At 36.1% G+C, this 20607-nt stretch overlaps 4 protein-coding genes across 4 annotated transcripts in view; 1 reads left to right on the top strand and 3 right to left on the bottom strand.

The window, feature by feature from the left end:
- The window catches only part of LOC126830957 (zinc finger protein 816), a 402542-nt gene that overhangs the window by 57714 nt on the left and 324221 nt on the right, over positions 1–20607 (top strand). The window lies entirely within an intron of this gene.
- On the bottom strand, positions 2568–5376 carry LOC130010344 (zinc finger protein 2-like). Its single transcript, XM_050561559.2, has 2 exons — positions 4999–5376; positions 2568–4221 (listed from the first exon to the last, which is right to left on the bottom strand). The coding sequence occupies exons 1-2, from the start codon at positions 5211–5213 to the stop codon at positions 2607–2609; spliced, it is 1830 nt and encodes a 609-aa protein (XP_050417516.2). The 5' UTR covers positions 5214–5376; the 3' UTR covers positions 2568–2606.
- Positions 9138–16489, bottom strand: LOC130010345 (zinc finger protein 287-like). The gene is made up of 2 exons (XM_050561558.2): positions 15800–16489; positions 9138–12479 (listed from the first exon to the last, which is right to left on the bottom strand). The coding sequence occupies exons 1-2, from the start codon at positions 16021–16023 to the stop codon at positions 10871–10873; spliced, it is 1833 nt and encodes a 610-aa protein (XP_050417515.2). The 5' UTR covers positions 16024–16489; the 3' UTR covers positions 9138–10870.
- On the bottom strand, positions 17445–19850 carry LOC126830974 (zinc finger protein 665). Its single transcript, XM_050561576.2, has 2 exons — positions 19350–19850; positions 17445–19177 (listed from the first exon to the last, which is right to left on the bottom strand). Exons 1-2 carry the CDS (start codon positions 19643–19645, stop codon positions 17698–17700), a joined length of 1776 nt encoding a protein of 591 aa, XP_050417533.1. The 5' UTR covers positions 19646–19850; the 3' UTR covers positions 17445–17697.

The following is a 20607-nucleotide window of genomic DNA, read 5'->3' as shown; positions in this document are numbered from 1 at the left end:
CCTGAAAAAATGTTTTGCAAAAAAAAAATTTGACGTCCATAAAATACCTACTGCATGTAGACTGTGCCCCCCCCCCTTTAAAACTTAACTACCCCTCCGCTGGCTACGGGCCTGCTTTAAACTTGTATTGACGTGAAATGTAGACCACTTTTGACCATGCCATGGACATCAAGTGACTTGTAAAATACTGCATTGCTATGATAAATTTAGCAATTGCATCAATTTCCATAATATTCTCTAGTTGATATACACAAATAGTTCACACCAGAGTGGGGATGGGGGAGGGGAGACTTGGCAAGGTGGAACGATAGCAGCAAGGGAGGCAGAATTTTATAATAAGGTCATTGCAAGGGATTTTGCTATTTGGAACATGGCTGTAACTAGGGGGCGGGGTCGCAGGGAGCTGCAAAAAGTTTCACCCCCCAACCCCGCATGTGAAAAAATTGTCGACTGAGTAGACAGAGTTAGGTAACAATTCCAGATATCTTTGAGTTAATTATAAACCATGTGACATTGTTTTTTTCTTGGAGCCTTGTCAAGAGTTGATATTGTGTCTCTATTTCATTGTGGGAATTATAACCATTCAGGTGTACTACTAGGTTAACTTCAGTGTGTCATAGTGATACATTGTGGGAATTATAGCCTAGATGTACTATGAGGCAAACCTCCGTTTGTCAGAATGATACATGGGCTACCCTCACTCAGTGTGCCATAGTGATAAGTGGGCCAGTCTTTCTGAGTCATAGTGACACATTGTGGGAATTATAGCCATTACATTGTAGGTGTACTACTAGTCTTTCTGAGTCATAGTGATACATTGTGGGATTATAGCGATTAGGTGTACTACTAGACTAACATCTGTGTATCATATTGATACGTGGGCCAGTCTTTGTGTGTACATAGTGGTACATGTTATAGCCTCCTCATAGTGATACATTGGCCAGTCTGTGTGTGATAGTGATGCATTGACTAGCCTCATCATAGTGATACATGGGCTAGCCTCATCATAGTGATACATGGGCTAGCCTCTGTAAATGATCTTCAGCTAGTGTTACATGTGGCTGTCAGTTTTATCCAAAATTGCATGACTGGTACCTTTTTAAGTACATGTAGTAGTACCATTTAATTTGGTCTTGTGATGGCCTTTTGTAACCATATTGTGTTGTGAAACACAATATTTAAATTTCTGTAACAAATGAGACATTCAGAGGGTTAACACGAATTGTGGATAACAGACAAACCGACATTGGTGACATCAAAGTGACAATGATTTGTTGAAATCAGTCAGCCTTTTATCATACTGTACTAAATCTGTTAATGTAAGTCTTGCTTTTGGTTTCATGACAACCCAACAATCATCTCTCAATCATTGGATGGCTGTGATATTGAATGAATTAAAACCTAAGCGTCATTTAGTAATTTAATATCAAAATTGATAACCAAGACCTTTGGAATCACGGTGGCTAAGAGTAACACGCTGACTCGCTGGCCTGGAGGTGGGGTGTTCGATCCCTGCATTGGCCGAGAAAGTTCACCCCTTGTCAGTGATGCAGGACGGAGGGCCTGACAAGGACAGCTGTCTAGTCGTTCGGATGAGACGATAAACCAAGGTCCCGTGTACACATTTGCGTGCACGTAAAAGATCCCTTGACAGTTGGAATTCAATATAAGAGTAGGCCATAGTGTCACTGTCCAGGCAAAATTTCCCTCATAGCACACTGTATGCCGTATGCCTGTCCTCATTATCCCAGTTTGGAGCAAAACAGTAGGATGTTAAACCCCATTTCATTTCATTTTCTTACAATGTTTCTTAATGACAGTTGAATGAAACTTATAGAAATTCTTCAGTCAATGTCGACCAAGGGGAGGTTTTTCTTCCTCCCCTTAAAATGGAGGGGGGTTTATCATCATTTCTGGAACCAGGAATGAACCCTTCAGAACCATTTCCCATACACGCAACTAATCACCACTGACAAAGGGAAACCATGTCGGAAAATCCAAATGAACCTTCTTTGATTAGTATTTAATAATTGAACATATTATTCAAGGTACAATTTTATGGATACACAATTACTGAGTTTAATACTAGCCCAGTATAGGAGCAGAACAGTAGGACGTTAAACCCCATTTCATTTCATCATTTCATTTCATTTCATCTGAATGGCTTCGGCCTTATTTTGTTAATTAGTTTATTGTTATCTGTTTGTATATAACCTTCTGTAACATGTTGATTGTATCATTGATTGATAACGGTGAGATTGATAACGGTGAGAGTGACCTCGTTGAAACGTTGCAGTTAATAAACCTAGTGAATGTCATCCATAAAGCTGTCTGTTATTATCAAAGTATCCTTGTCGTAACGTCGCTTAGTATTAAACTCAGTAATTGTGTATCCATAAAATTGTACCTTGACCCAAATGAACCTGCTCGGCCAATGCAGCGATCGAAAACAAGACTTCCAGACTATCGAGCCAGTGTCTTCTTTGTAGATGACCATAATTATAGTGTGTTTTAACTCCATGCAAAGCTTGATGTGGTTTGTCTAAATGAATTAATGACAATATTCCTACTTCAAAAATGGGGATATAAAAAAACCCATTATATCTTCAAACTTTATTCACTACTTCAACTCCTTTTTCAACTTTTTTGACGATTACACCGTGACAAGATTTTTTATGTTGTCTCAATGATACATTATGTGCAAACTTGTTACCACAAATTTCACAAGAGAACGGTTTATGACCGGTATGCGTTCTCATATGAACCGTTATATTATACGACTGTCGAGATCGTTTTCCACAAATTTCACACACATACGGCATATCCCCAGCTTTATGAGTTTTTTTATGGCGGTCCAAATGACCTTTCAGTGCAAAACTTTTCGGGCACAGGTTGCATTGAAATGATTTAACACCACTATGATATATGAGATGGTTCTTCAACTCTCCATTTCGCAAAAATTGTTTGCCACAATGATTACATATATAATCCTTCACTGTCTTGTGACAAAACATATGTTTTGCTAAATGTTTCTTCGTATAGCCTTTATAATCACATTGATCACATGCGAAGTTCTTTTCTCCCCTATGACGTAACATATGAACTTTAAAATCACTAAAATATTTAAAGAATTTACCACAAAGTTCACACTGTCTTTTTTTCTTTATCAAATTCATCCTCTCATGAAGTTTAAGATGATTTTCATCAGTCTGAGCCAAGACATGTTTTCTCAGTTGATGTTTCGCGTTAAAATGTTCGTCACAAATTTTACACACAAAATCATTTGTTTGCATTTGATTTGATCGTTCGCGTATTTTAAATGATTTCTTTTTCTTAAATGGCTTGGTTTCAACTTTCTTTTTTTTATACTGTTTATCCACGCCCCAATCTGGATCATTATTTACATTATCATTATATTCTATATCATTATCAGACAACTCAAGGCTACTTTCACTTTCCTCATCTCTATTATCATGATCTTTTGTTTCTTCTAACTGTTTTACCACGTCCCAATCAGGATCATCATCTACATTATCATCATATTCTAAAGCATCATTATCAGACAATTCAAGGCTACTTTCACTTTCCTCATCTCTATTACCATGATCTTCAGTCTTGTCTTCAGAATGGTCTTCTACTTCTGAACTGATCTGTCTCTCTTCTACTTCATTTTGATTTTCCATCTCACTCGCATCTTCAAAATGTCTTGTTGCCGTGTCAACAGAACAGGATTCAGCATCTTTTTCTACTTTTACTTTAGTTATATCCAAATTTACATCATTTCCTTCTACACGATTTTCAGATACAATTCCAGCAGAAGTTGACACCCTTTCAGCATTATCAATGTAAAGATTCACCAACGAAGCTGTATCGATCATAGCTGATAGTTTATTTGTGGGAGAACAAACTTGTCTTTTCGCAATTTTCGAAATCTTATTTATGTTTTTTGATGAGGATGGCGACATGTTCGCTTCCGCAATAACTAACTGGCAGAGATTTATCACTGTATAGCTACTGTTCAACGTTTCTGAAACAATCTGATTACAAGATTCTAAAATTTGAATGCAGTGAAATTCGTAACCAGATATTTCAGAACAATGAGAGGTAATTTCATTCACCAAATTAGTTTGTGATTCCATCAAATTTTCAGATATTTCAATAACAGTATTTAATCTAGTCACATCAGTCCCATTCTGTATACTTCTGTTATCACCGGTTCTTCTGTAATTAAAAAAAAAACTTTCATTATTTTAATTTATCTTTGAGAGCATTAGTTGTACATGTAGCTCTCTTATAATTTAAGGAAGCCAATTATTTGACAAATTAGCATCCATGAGTTTTTAAAATATGATTTTCTGACCAACTGGAGTGAAACTACAGGGTTTAAGTTAGTATGTAACTTAAAGCTGAACTTTGATCACAAGACTACAAAAATAATTGAAAAAAAGATAACACCATAAACAATCATCGTACATGTTTTCAATTTGTAGAACAAACATGGCGATTGCGTGAATTCAGCTTTAATGTCCTACAATGTAGACCTACTTGTTTGCACCACCATGGTTAATCAAAACAGGAAATTTGACAGGTAGTGTGCTACATGTTGGAGGGAAATTTTTGCCAATACATCTGCTATTCCAAAAATTCTTCATTGTGCAACATAATGTAGGCCCACAATACATGTATGGGCACTGTTTATTTTTTTGTCCCATCTAATCAACTATCCATTTATCCTTGGTGACAGTCCTGCAATTCAATACATTTTGTCTGGACAGCGGCATTGAGGCCTACACCTATTTTGAATTCTGTAACAATGACAACTGACAAGGGGGAACCACATTATTGGAAAGCAATGAACTTTCTGGGTCAACACCAGGATAGAAAATGGGACGTCAAGTGAGTCAACACCTTACACACTGACTGACTGAGCTACATGTACATGTATCAGTACTACTAGTAGTAGCCTATGCTTCATTGCTTGTGCCAAACCATTTTTACCGTTCATAATGATCCAGTAACCTCCGGGCCATCTCCTCATCATTTAATGCACACGTCTCCTGTTTAAATCGATTCCACCGATCTATTTCAGACGGAATGTTGATCGTTGATTGTTTTATTTTTTTTCTATATTGTTTCTGATATTTACGATCATATTCTCTTCTCGCGGCATTGCATTTACTTTTACTTTTTGGCGTTTGTTGTGGATCAGACATTATAATTACTTCTGCGTTGATTTATGGGATATGTTTTGTTTTGATCTTGATCATGGACTCTTCTCATTACAAAAAGGTACCTCGGACGCGCCCCTTTTACTTGACAGCTTACAATTAATAAACTTATTATATCTAATCAATAAAATTCTAAACAATTTCTTACAAAAGAGGAAGGGGGATAACTCCGAAATTGTCTTGAAGGATATAATTATTTTAGTTTCGTATTCTAAAATTTTCCTGATAATTTATTTGAATTTATTAAAAGAAACAAACGTATGGTCCATAAGAAGTCTAAATAAATATGATAATTAAAAAATTAAAGCTTTATTATAGGACTGAGAATCTATCGACCGTAAGTTTCTAGATGGGGAATGGAAGCGTAAACAACCAAATTTACCAAAAAAGGGATATAATTATAATGCAATCAGTGGCGTCGTGCCCATTGGGGCCTGGGGGGGGGGGGGGCTGGGCCCCCCCAAATTCTCAGGGAAATAAAAATATTTTTATTGATATTATTAAGACAGAAGACCTGTCCGTCTGTTTTAGTCATCACATGGTCTCCAGGAATTGTATAATTTGTCATTATCCGTGTTTAGTTTATTGCACTTTAGTTTAGTAGATATCATTTGTTAAGGCCTCGCCATAGAGCTATTTCTATATAACTCGCTTCGTACACTCTATCATTTAGCCTCGATCTAAAATTTCCGGGAGTATGACGTCAACGTAACGGTTAATCTCCGCTCTCGTCGCCATTTAAAAATTTAATCAATCAATGAAATCCTGTTTAAATCCAAGCCGAATCCAAGCCATCCGGGGGTTTACGTACAGAGTTGATTTTGTGCTTGTTGTGGAAATCCCTATTTATGATTGTATGTTGTATTTGATAAAATATCCATACATGTATACGGGTGTCAAAAATAAAGACTGAAAGTATTTTTTATTAAAATACAAATACATCTAAATACGTATTTGACCATGCATGAAGTTGTTCGAAATGTCCATTCAATAATTAAATCGAAGTTGAGATGAATAAAATTCAGTTTTCGAGTGATAAATTATAATTATCACTAAAAAAAAACGACCATTTTTCAATCATAACTTTATTGTCTCTAATCCATCGAAATGGCGTTTCCGGCTTCTAATTTTAAAAATTTTCCGTACCCCCCTTGCATGCTCATGCCTACTGCATTCGATGTGGGCGGCGCTACCGCCAACACTCTCCGCAGCCAGTAAATTTAATTTACCATGAACACACTTGCAGAAAGTTGGGCCCCCCTAAAAAAATTTTTTGCACGACGCCCCTGAATGCAATGGCGCTAGATTATGAATATATTTAAAAGTTAAGAGTAAAATCTTATTTTGAATTCTGAAATGGAAGGAAACCATGCAGTGTAAATTAAAAAGGATAGGAGTAATATGATCACTTAAAAAAAAGCTCCTGTTATCAATCTGTAGCAGCATGATTTTGAAGTTTTTGGTGTTTACCAATGTGTTTTACAGCGAATTAAAATTATCAAAACGAGAAATGACAATGAAATTGGCAAGTGTCCTAGTAGCATTAGTGGTTATATATTTCCCTTTTTACTAATATTTCGAAGATTACGATAACAGCTAATTTGCAAATATTATTGAAATGACTTTCCATTGACATAACATTGGAATCAAATATGGCAGCTATGTTCCTATAACTGTATGTAGCCTACAGAATGGCTTGAACTGCTATCAACACTGATAAGACAGATTATTGCATATCGGTAAATTAATTTTTGAACCAATAACTAGGAATTTCGTTTCTTCGTCATTGAGTTTTAAAAAGTTATGTCATTCTGGATTTAATCTCGAAAATACGCTTCGCTATAGCTTCAACTTTGTTGGATCAATATTATTAAATATAAAGTTGCATGTCCTCCGCAAATAAGTGGAATGGTATAGATCGCAGTTTATGACAATTACACCCTGTGGTTTTGCATATAAACTAAATATTGGAGAACTGAGAATGGAAACCTTGGGGAACACCAGGGATCTTTGTGACAACAAAGTGCCATTCACAGAAACACTATGTTTCCTATCAGTGATGTAACATTCTAATAGTTTCAATGCAGTGTCGGTTATGCCCAATTCCAGATTCAACCGTCTAAGTCTAAGTAAAATAAAGTATTGAATGCAGATCCCAGGTCCAGTGCCGGATTAACCTTGTGGGGGGCCCGGGACAAACCAACTGTGCGGGGGCCCATTGTCGTTTGTTCAAATTGTTTGTACTGACCGCGGATCGTACTAGTATGTATTCCTCCCCCTTGAGTGCCTGGGGCCCCCAATATCCCTTACTGCCCAGGGACCCAATCCTCGCCCCCTCAGCCCAGGTACTGGTTGGCTCCGGGGCGTCCGGGATAAAATATTAGTATGACCCAGAATTGTGGGGGACCCCTAAATGTGGGGTCCCGGGACATTTGTCCCAATGTGCCCCCCCCCCCCCGGGACTAGATCCGGTACTGCCCAGGTCGAGAATGATCAGAAGGCCACATTCACGTTTGTCTAGGCACAGATTGACATCGTAGTGAACACGTACTAGTGCAGTTGGGGTGCTATGAAATTCCTCCATGAAGTTATTTTCACCGACACACGATGTTACTTGTGCAGCAAAAATGCTCTCCAATATTTTCGAGAAGAAGATGCGGTTTGATACTGGCCGATAGTTTTTGTTCACATTGCTGACTTTAAAATAACTTTTGAGACTTCTTCAGTTGAATAATTCGACGAAAGCTGCAATATAATGATTTTGCCGAACGACGGGTTATCTCACAATATCAACAATTTTATCAGTGTAATAGTAGGAATATTTTTTGGATAGCTATTACTACTGAATCAGTATCAGGAAGTGCAGTTTAACCATGAGAAGGATTCAACAGAGAGTAGCGATTTTGAGTGGAATCGATTTTGTCAGAATATGATTTTTCCTTAAAATCTTGAATTATATTTTTAATTTGACTGTAAGGTTTATTAATATATTTTGATCAGTTAGATTCGACTCACACCATACATGCTCAGAGACGTTTGGCATCTAACAGCCGCTTAACCATTCAACAGAATATCAGAAGCCACGATTAGGAAGAGCACAGAGAAAAACATTTTTATTTAGATCCCTGTTTTGGAGTCATAAGTAGGTTTAGGAATCTGTATGTTGAAGGTTATATAGGGAAATGATCAGATGTTAATTTATTCTTAACATGGAGGCTATGCAGGAGAGAATTCACTATCCTCTCTTGTTATACCGAGGTCCAGGGTATGGTCATGATTGTAAAGTGGAACAATTAACATGTTGTTTAAGTGAAAATGTCTTGAATCGTGATGCAGAGACATTAGATACATTGGTCAGATGAAAACTGAATTTTCCTAAAATTAGAGGTTCGTGATTTGCGGACACATTCCATTGATTGATTTCATGTTCTCAATGAATGCACTGAAAAATACATAATCAGATTTAGTGTAATGTTCCCCTCGATCAATGGAAATAGGGAGCTATCAAATCTTACAGAAGCATTCTGAGAGTCTTTTCTCTCATACAATCTCTCACGGATCTTTGTTTATTGCATGTAATTTAAAAGCAATAGGCCTTGTGGCCCTTCCGTTTGCCAGAAATGTCTATCTGCCAAGACAAGAGAATTTATCAATGAGTTCATAATCTGACTCTGATGGTTTTGTACAACTGCACCCAAAGCACAGAGCAAGCACGCCATAGTCATTACCTTGAAAATCTGATCACGGGACATAGAAAAGGTGAAATGAAATGAAATGTGGTTTTATGGCACGTCAGCACCCACCGGGCTATATTGCGCCAAACATATGGTGATTCGTGTGAGACAAGTTAAATAAATATCACAGAAAAAATAATATATGCACAAATAAAAACAGTAAATAAAATTAAAAATGAAATAAACCTTTTATGCATATTAATATTTAAAATACAAAAATGAAATGATAAATATACAATTAAAATTTATTATAAAAACATGTCTCTTTTAAAAAGTCTAGTATGTTACAATATAAACCCGGTTGGGCAAACAGATGACGTAGAGACTGGCAACGGTAATATTTCGATCTTATGTTCTTGAGATGATTGCACTCAATCAAGATGTGCTTCACTGTCAAAGGAACATGACAGTGTTCACATTCCGGTTGAGGCTCTCGCTTCAAGATGAAAATGTGAGTTAAAAAAGTATGACCAATGCGAGAGCGACACAAAACAACTTCATCCCTCCTGTTGGTTCTATAGGAGCCTGCAAGATCCCAAGACCGTTGCCAGCGGTCATAAATGAAATTATTTATAACAGATTTAAAATCTTTGTAAGGCGTTAAAAATTGTGATATGGGAAGATCTAAAGCAGACTTGGCGGCGTACGCCTTTGTCTCATATGCTCATGTTGCTAAACGAATTAACAGTCAGTTTAAGTTGGAAATCGTAATTTACTCCGAAACAAGCCGGTTGGTGAGTTGGTTAATTGCCCGTCAGTTCGCCCACCAAGTGCCGGGCTTCGCACGCCCCCCCCCCTCTTTCTGAAAATCCTGGATTCGCCCTTGTGTATGTGTACATGACATTTAACTTTAAATTTGAAGATTATTCTAAATTATTTCACATACATGTAGTCTCACTCTCAACCTGGAGATATCTGATCATGAACTGGTGTTCCTGGAAGTCAGAGACTGGACGAACAGAAATTTGACCCATGTTCAGAAATTTCTCGGATTAAGTGGGAATTTTTGTGTGAGAACAAACTAAATTCAAAATTAACTGTCGTCATAGTAACTGTTGCAGTTAAGATGATTACAAATTATTTCACATACATAGTCTCATCCAGCCTTGCTGACTATATCACCATGACAAGATTTTATATGTGTGTGTATGTGTGTGCAAATTAAATTGTTATTTCTATAAATTATAACATCCGTGCAAATTTTCAAGTGATGGGCGGTGAGTGTTAAAAACTGATGTTTTCACTGTATAACTTGAAAAATGAATCGAAAGTATAGTTAAGTAACTCTGTATTTTCTTTTAAGTAATTTTATAGAATTCTTAATCAGTCCAAATAGTCTGTCTATAATATACATGGTATGACTGGTATTTCAACATGACTCTAAAACCAATATTAAGACTATTGTTTTTTAATCTACATGTAACTGATAGAATGATTGAGTGATTTGCTGCAAATTAGCACAAATCATACATCTTTTCAGAAATCCACTTTTCTAAAAAAAAAAAGGGCCCTACATAAAAAAGTAATAAAAGAAAATGTTTAATGCCTTCTTATTATAATTTGTTAAAACTGATTTAAATCTTTTTTTAAAGCTATAATTACATCTATAATGAATTGGATTTTTGTGTCATATACACTTAATTTACTTTTTTGGTGCTACATGTACATGTATAAGACTAGAGGCTTGTCATATTGGAAATATTTATATGGGCCTTAAAATGTAATTGAAAAGTAATTGAAATGTACATGTAATTGACCATTTACATGATTTTTGAAATTTAATTAATTACATTTCCATTACTCATTACTTTTGAAATCTTCCATTACTCATTATATGGCCATTACTTAAAAAGTGTAATGATTACAATTCATTACCATTCCCAGCCCTGCCAAATTTAACTTTGAGTTTTATGAGCACCCAGTATTTGAATTATTTGAATTATCTCCACCAGCTTTGTTGACCATTTCACCGTGACAAGATTTTTTATGTTGTCTCAATGAAACATTATGTGCAAACTTGTTACCACAAATTTCACAAGAGAACGGTTTATGACCGGTGTGTGTTCTCATATGAACCGTTATATTATATTTTTGTCGAGATCCTTTTCCACAAATTTCACACACGTGCGGCATGTCCTGTTTATGAGTTTTTTTATGACGGTGCAAAAGACTACTAACTACAAACTTTTTCGGGCACAGGTTGCATTGATATGATTTAACACCTGTATGAAATATGAGATGTTTCGTCAAATCTTCATTTCGCAAAAATTGTTTGCCACATTGGTAACATGTATATTCCTTCACTGTCTTGTGACAAAACATATGTTTTGCTAAGTGTCTTTTCGTATAGCCTTTGTAATCACATTGATCACATGCGAAGTTCTTTTCTCCCCTATGGCGTAACATATGAACTTTAAAACAACTAAAATATTTAAAGAATTTACCACAAAGTTCACACTGGCTTTTTTTTTTTACCAAAGTCATCCTCGCATGAAGTTTAACATGATTTTCATCAGTCTGAGCCAAGACATGTTTTCTCAGTTGATGTTTCGCGTTAAAATGTTCGTCACAAATATTACACACAAAATCATTTGTTTGCATTTGATTTGATCTTTCGCGTATTTTAAATGATTTCTTTTTCTTAAATGGCTTGTTATCAACTTTCTTTTTTTTATACTGTTTATCCACGCCCCAATCTGGATCATTATTTACATTATCATTATATTCTATATCATTATCAGACAACTCAAGGCTACTTTCACTTTCCTCATCTCTATTATCATGATCTTTTGTTTCTTCTACCTGTTTTACCACGTCCCAATCAGGATCATCATCTACATTATCATCATATTCAAAGGCATCATTATCAGACAATTCAAAGCTACTTTCACTTTCCTCATCTCTATTACCATGATCTTCAGTCTTGTCTTCAACTTCTGAACTGATCTGTCTCCCTTCTATTTCATTTTGATTTTCCATCTCACTCGCATCTTCAAAATGTCCTGTTGCCCTGTCAACAGAACAGGATTCAGCATCTTTTTCTACTTTTACTTTAGTTATATCCAAATTTACATCATTTCCTTCTACACAATTTTCAGACACAATTCCAGCAGAAGTTGACACCGTTTCAGCATTATCAATGTAAAGATTCATCAAGGAAGCTGTATCGATTACGGTTGATAGATTATTCGAGGGAGTGCAAACTTGTTTTTTCGCAATTTCGGAAATCTTATTTATGTTTTTTGATGACGATGGCGACATGTTCGCTTCCGCAATAACTAACTGACAGAGATTTATCACTGTATAGCTACTGTTCAACGTTTCTGAAACAATCTTAGTACAAGATTCTAAAATTTTAATGCAGTGAAATTCGTAATCAGATATTTCAGAACAATGAGAGGTAATTTTATTCACCAAATTAGTTTGTGATTTCATCAAATTTTCAGATATTTCAATGATTTTATTTAATCTAGTCACGTCTGTCCCATTCTGTATAATTTTTGTATCACCGGGTCCTCTGTAATTTAAAAAAGAAAAATTTCATTATCTTAATTTATCCTTAAGTGCATACAAGAGAGAGAGAGAGAAATGGGGTTTAACCTCCACACACACAAACTAGGTCATTTTGGGACTAACATATGGTTTAATTTTGAATTTCAATAATTCGCTTGTGCATAGGGGTCTTTAGCAGTGGGAGGAAACTGGAGGACCCGAGAAAACCCACGAGGTTAGACAGGCGACCCTACTCCTTGTCACATACAACCGGGGATTCGAAACCACGCCAGTCGACTCAATGACAGACTTTATGATACAGATGGCGCAGGCTAACCATTCAGCCATCCAAGCCCTCTAAGTGCATACATTAGGTGTACATGTACTGTACGTACATGTGTGTACCCCTCTTACCCTCTAGTCCCCATAGGGCTACATTTCCATGCTTAAGAATTAGAAATTAAAGATACATTATGGAAGATCAGATAAAGAGCTGGCAGTTCTCTCTCTGTAATAGCTAAAAACAAGATGGTGTAAAGAGAAAATCTTATTTTAAAATCATGGTAGCCTCGATTGTTATTGTTAAAGTCGTCACGATAATTAACAGTCTCCATTATAAAAACCAATGAAAATCGGACACATAAGGTGGCATCGAGAGTTGATTATGTACATGTATGGTCTTTTCATATACCATATTTTAACGCTATTTGAGAACGAGGGGCGGCCATTTTGTCTGTCAGTTTTGGGCCGATTTTCACGAAATTCAAACTCAACCGTCCTTAGGGTTTAACGGTGATATAATAATACGTTTTTTTAAATCGGATAAAAATTATGACCTCATTAGGGTCCACAAGCTAAAAACGTGATTTTTCGTACAATTAGGGGCCATAATTCAGGAAGTTATGTTCAGATATGCGCGAATATCGAAAGGAACCGAGATCTTTGGGTTATAATCATACATTTTAAGTTTAAAATAAATCGGATAAAAATGTGACCTCTACAGTGTTCACAAGCTAAAAACGTGATTTTTCGTAAAATCAGGGGCCATAATCCATGAAGTTACAGTCCGATACATGCCAATAACGAAAGGAACCGAGATCTTAGGGTGATAAACCTATATTTTAAGTTTCATTGAAATCGGATAAAAATTGTGACCTGTAGACTGTTCACAAACAATTGTGGACGGACGGGGGCGACGACAATATACGTCCACATGAAAATGTGGGCGTATAAAAACATTGCGTAATACTAATAGATAATATAAATACAAACATTACATAAACATTAATTTAATACATAAAAAAAACATTTATTGCATAATAGATAATATAAATACATACATTACATACATGTAAACATTAATTTAATACATTAAAAAAAAAATTTCATATAGATATTACATTGTAAATCTCATTTACACTACTGGACCATGAACTCTGGTACATATCCCTAGCAGTATCGACACACTGATACTACCTTCTTTGTACTCGTTCCACGAATTGAAAATTTCATCTTGTCTTTCTGTTCAATTTTTTTTTTTTTTTATCAAATACCTGTTTGAGCAGATTGGAGTGGCATAAGTAAATTGGCTGATCTTCTTCTAAAATTTTATTCACTACTTCTTCAAATATTACTCTGGCTGGACTAATGGATTGGAGATGGCCATGTCTTTTACTTTTATTTGATAAAAAATAAATGGTTAATGTTTATCTCATATTACCTAATCAGATCAGAGGGTGTGAAGTACCTAATTAGGGATTATCCAATCAGTTGATTAATTAGTACCCACCTCTTTCCTTTGAATTACAGCATGGGGAGGTTAAATGGGCTATTTTTCCCCTGACAAATTCTTCAGGACACATGGTTTGTATAACAGTAGCACCACATTGATGTTTTGTTGTCATGTCTCTCAGTTGAAGACTTCTTGACATATACATGTATGTATATCCATTTTGATCTACTAATTTATTTTTTCCTTTGTGCGACCCACTATATATACCACTGTAAACTCTGGTACAGTTGTACCTGAACTTGGTTCACACACCATACATATTCTGGTGAGGCCAAGATGGTGTAGTTATTCCTGAATTTAATGTTATATCAAAAAGACTACCAGATGGAGGATGCTCCATCCATACCGTAGAATTAAAGGCAATATCCACAGCTCTTGAGTGGCTTACATGTACATGTATGTCATCCACGTAACGCAAGCGGATTCTTTTTCCCCACAGGGTTTTTTCTATACGCACTGATGGCGCCAAACATCATTCAGCTGAACCTCCTGTTTTAACGTGTTTTCATTATGACAAAGGGAGAAGATGACCCGCCCTCTCTTCTCACAACAGTGATTTTATAAGTGTGCTTTAAATTGACTTTTTAATATACAAGGACCTTTTATTTTGTGTGTTAACCAATTTTAAGGAGACTTTTGATATACACGGACGTTTGTATTGTATGTTTTTACCAATTTTAAACCAATTAAGTGTAAATAATTTAATTAAATCAACCTGTCCATAATATCATTATTGGACGTTAAATCTTTAATAAACAACAACAAACAACAACAATATTTGCTCAGATATATTGTTTTTCATTAAATTAAAAATGTTTGGCCGTTATCACCAAATTTTTTGGCCGTTGTGACCAAATTTTTTGGCCGTTAAAACCAAACAGTTTGGCCGTTATGACTAAAGTAGGGTCGTTTTGACCAAACCTGTTTTTGGCCTTTATGGCATAGGGCCGTTATGACTACATCCCGTTTTCTTTGAGTACCCCCCACTGCTAAAGACCCCTACACGCAAGCAAATTATGGAAATGAAACTGAACCATGTGGTAGTTGTTCTTCCCATCCGAATGACTAGACAGTTGTCTTGTCAGGCCCTCCATCCTGCACCACTGGCAAGCAGAAACTACTTAGGAAAATCTTACCCACCATGGCTCCATGTGTGACACAACACACTGTTAAAAATACAAGCAAGGAGGTCTAATTTTCTCACTAAAATGTTCCTTTACATTGCACAGGCGTTCACAGGGACTGACATGTGACCATTTACAAGTAAAAAGTTGGCCCAGCAAAATTTACTAGTAGGTCAAAACATTTTAATTTTAACAAAGTAATAGGACAAGTGTCAGTGTGACAACAACACTTACATTATGTTACATATGTACAGACACAGCGTACATTCAGAGCTAAACTAATGATAAGGGGGAACCACACCACGAAACCAATAAAATTTCGAGGCCAACTCTGGGATCAAATGTGGTACATGTATCTCCAGTTTAGGAGTCAACGTTTTTACTCTCTCCTCAGTCACTCCAAACAGCGCCAAATTAATATTTTCTTACCGTTCATAATTATCCAGTAACCTTCGGGCCATCACCTCATCATTCAGTGCACACGTCTCCTGTTTAAATCGATTCCACCGATCTATTTCAGACGGAATGTTGATCATTGATTGTTTTAATCTTTCTCTATATTTTTTCTGATATTGAATCCTTTTTTCCCTTTTTTTCTCAACCGACATTTTACTTCTATTCCTTTTTTTTGGAGATTGTTGTGAGGCATCCATATTTAATTACTTCTTCATAGACCTGTGCTTGTGGGATTTGTTTTGCTTTGTTGTTCATCAACTATCCTCAACTAAAAGTTACTCCCGACGGACCACTTTCATTTGACAACTTTCATTCAATCAGTAAGGTAGTAACTTTGAAGAAAAGAAGGGGAGTAACTCCAAAATTGTCTTGGAGGATATATTTTAGTTTCGTATTCTAAAATTGTCCTAGGTCACGATACAATTTGTACCAATTGTTATATATCTCTGTTGTGAAACTACAAGTAAAAAAATACATGACAGAAAAGATAATGATAGACTACTGACTCGGTCGTAACAGTGTATGGATGGGCCTGTAGTTGTACTTGTAGCTTAAACAAAATCTTTCTCAAGAAAGTTGAACAGCCATTTTCTACAGCGAGAGAGAGAGAGAAAGGGGGTTTAACATCCACTAGACCTAAACTAAGTCATTTCGACACTAACATATGGTTCAATTTAATTTTCAAATTTGCTTGCACGTAGGTGTCTTTAGCAGTGGAAGGAAACCGGAGAAAACTCACAAGGTTGGACAGGCGACCCTACTCCTTGTCACGTACAACTTGGGCATCGAAACCACGCCAGTCGACTCAGTGACAGACCTTATGATACAGAGAGAGAGAGAGATGGGGTTTAACGTCCACTCGACACAAACTAGGTCATTTCGAGACTAACACATGCTTTAATTTTATTTCAATCATTCGCTTGCGCATAGGGGTCTTTAGCAGTGGGAGGAAACCGGAGGACCCGGAGAAAACCCATGAGGCTTGACAGGTGACCCTACTCCTTGTCACGTACAACCCCTTATGATACAATGTGCAGACGCTAACCATTCGGCCATCCAACCCCCCCCCCCCTATATTCTTCAGCACCAGTCTACACCATTTCAATCAATTTTAAATTAAGATGATAAGAGATGAAGAATTTCAATTTATCTAAAAATCTTTGATTTTAGTCTTATAATTTCCATTTTAAATAGGTAAATATTTTTTAAGTTTTATACACAGAGAAATTGGGTTTAACATCCACTTAACACAAACTAGGTCATTTTTTAAACAAGGTGTAGTTATGTACATGTGAAGCGCTGGAGAGCAGCTCGCTGAGTTGAATTGTCAATGTTATATATAAATTTTATTTACTATTATTATGGTTAAATTGTATTTCAATAATTCGCTTGAAAGTATATGTAGGGGTCTATAGCTGTGGGAGGCAACTGGGAGATCGGAACAAAAACACGAGTTTGGTACCTTTGGAGCAACCCCACTCCTGATCACATACATGTGGGCATGAAACTCTATGACAGACCTTATTACCTAAAGCCCATGCATAGGACCATTCGACCATCCACTCTTTTTATCCATAGACAGAGCTGTGAATTTGATGAATTTGAAAAAATAAATCGATTTCATTCAATGATGTTTAATTTAAATTTTCTGATTATTATAAATTATCTCCACCAGCCATGCTGACTATTTCACAGTGACAACAATTTTCTAATGTAAAATAGGCCTACATACACATGTGCACATTAAGCTTTAAATTTTAAAATTATTCTAAATTATTTCACATAGTCTTAACCAGTCTTGCTGACTATTTCACCAAGGTTTTTTTTATGTTCTTTCAACATTAGATGTGTGTGTCTGTACAAATTTAACATTATATTTTTAGAGTATTTGAATCATCTCCACCAGCCTTATTGATTATCTCACCGTGACATGATTTCTTATGTTGTCTCAATGAAACATTATGTGCAAACTTGTTACCACAAATTTCACAAGAAAATGGTTTGTGGCCATTGTGTGTTCTCATATGTACAGTTATATTATACGCTTGACGAGAACGCTTTCCACAAATTTCACACGCGTATGGCAGGTCCTCTTTATGAGTTTTTTTATGACGAGCCAAATGACTACTTTGTACAAACTTTTTAGGGCACAGATTGCATTGATATGATTTAACACCTGTATGATATATGAGATGTCTCGTCAATCCTGCATTACGCAAAAATTGTTTGCCACAATGATAACATATATATTCCCTCACTGCTTTGTGGCAAATCATATGTTTTGCTAAATGTTTATTGGTATAGCCTTTGTAATCACATTGATCACAGGCAAAGTTTTTTTCTCCGCTATGACGTAACATATGAGTTTTGAAATTATGAGCATAAGAAAAGACTTGACCACAAAGTTCACACTGTCTTTTTTTTTTCACCGGACTCATCATCTTATGAAGTTTAAGATGGTTTTCATCAGTTTGAGAAAAGATGTGTTTTCTCAGTTCTTTTTTCAAGTCAAAATGTTTGTCACAAACTTCACAAAGAAAATCATTTTGATGCGATCGTTTGCGTCTTTTATACGATTTCTCTTTTTTAAAGGGGTCGGTACAAACTTTATTTTCTTCTAACTGTTTTACCACGTCCCAGTCAGGATCATTATTTATATTATCATCATATTCTAAAGCATCATTATCAGACAATTCAACACTACTTTCACTTTCCTCATCTCTATTGTCATGATCTTCAGTCTTGTTCTCAGTATGGTCTTCTACTTCTGAACTGATCTGTCTCTCTTCTATTTCATTTTGATTTTCCATCTCACTTGCTTCTTTATAATGTCCTGTTGCCATGTCAACAGAACAGGATACAGCATCTTTTTCTACTTTTACTTTAGATAGATCTACATCTACATCATTTCCTTCTACACGATTTTCAGATACAGTTCCAGCAGAAGTTGACACCCTTTCAGCATTATCAATGTAAAGATTCATCAAGGAAGCTGTATCGATCATGGTTGATAGTTTATTCGTGGGAGCGCCAACTTGTCTTTTCGCAATTTCCGAAATATTATTTATGTTTTTCAAGGAGGATGGCGACACGCCTGCTTCCGCAATAACTAACTGGCAGAGATTTATCACAGTATAGCTAGTGTTCAATGTTTCTGAAACAATCTGATTACAAGATTCTAAAATTTTATTGCAGTGAAATTCATAACCAGATATTTCAGAACAGTGAGATGAAATTTCATTCGCTGATTTAGTTTGTGATTCAATCAGTTTTTTAGAAATTTCAATGACATTATTTAAACTGGTAAACTGTGTTGCGTATACAGGTGTCCCATTCAGCATACTGGGTGTTCTGTAATATAATAAAAAAAACCACAAATTATAAACATCAATCCCATATATAATTGGCATAATTTATCCTTGAGAATATGCATACATACCCCTCCCCCATAACCGTTCATATCCATAAATAGTAAATGTTAGATCATGAATTTAATTCGTGGAACACAACGTTTTCTTCTTACCGTTCATAATGATCCAACAGTATTTGGGCCATCTCCTCATCATTCAATGTACTAGTCTCCAATTTAAATCTGTTCCAACGATCAATTTCTGACACAATGTTGATCGATGATTTTCTTCTTTTTTTATTGTATTGTTTGTCATATTCTTTCTTCTTTTCAATCGCCCAGTCGCTTACAAGTTTTCTTCGTTCATTTCGTTTACGTTTTGACGTTTGTTGTTTAGGAAGTTGCTGTTGCTGTTGTGGATCAGTGACAGTACATGTAAATGTATGAGTATCAGTATCGCCATCGGCCATTTTTCAATTTGACAAGTTCCGTATTGACTTGACGTATAATAATGTTTTGTCTTTGTTCTTCACTCTTCTCAATAAAAATGGCCCTCCGGACAGACCAATTTCAATTGAAAACTTTATGCATGTAATAAAATTATTCGTTCAATCATAGAACAGTAAATATAAACGATCTATGGTTCAATCAATCGATACTGTAAGAAATAAATCTTACAAAGGAACAAGGGAAGTAACTCCAAAACAATTTTGAAGTATATATTTTAGTTTCGTATTTACTACCGGTTAAATCTATTTCAAAAGGCCAGTTGCAGATTTCGCAAGATCACTTCTGAAAGTTCTGATACTTCGGATTCTAGTACTGAAAATACCGATACTGCAACTGGGAATTCTATATTTACTTTAGAATTTAGCAACGATGTCTAATCGGACTCGTGTCCTGTGATGAGCGCAGGGGTGTGCGTACATAAAGATTTTGTTTAGCAAAAATGCGAACGACTGATGCACATGTCCCTAATAATACGATAACGAGTGGCGCAGTCAGGGGCCGAGCACCACAGATGATAGTTTTCTAGGGGCCAGTAGCTGATCTGGAAGCTGGGAATAGGGTGTGGGTGTGGGGTTGGTTCCAAATCTAGGTTGCCATCCACAAATGAAAATGAAATGAAATGGGGTTTAACGTCCTACTGTTCTGCTCCTAAACTGCATGGGCTAATGAAGACGGGCATACGCCATACAGTGAGCTATGAGTATGAGGGAAATTTTGCCCGGGCAGCGGCGCTACGGCCTACTCTTATATCGAATTCCAACTGCCAAGGGATCTTTTATAAGCACGCCAATATGTACACAGGATCTTGATTTTTCGCCCCATCCAAACGACTAGACAGCTGTCCTTGTCAGGCCTTCCGTCCTGCATCACTGACAGGGGGAAACCACGCCGGAAAATCTGGATGAACTTTCTCGGCCAATGC

Source organism: Patella vulgata, chromosome 8 (assembly GCF_932274485.2).
Source record: "Patella vulgata chromosome 8, xgPatVulg1.2, whole genome shotgun sequence".
Classification (NCBI taxonomy): domain Eukaryota; kingdom Metazoa; phylum Mollusca; class Gastropoda; family Patellidae; genus Patella; species Patella vulgata.
This window is presented reverse-complemented; position numbering and strand designations above follow the sequence as displayed.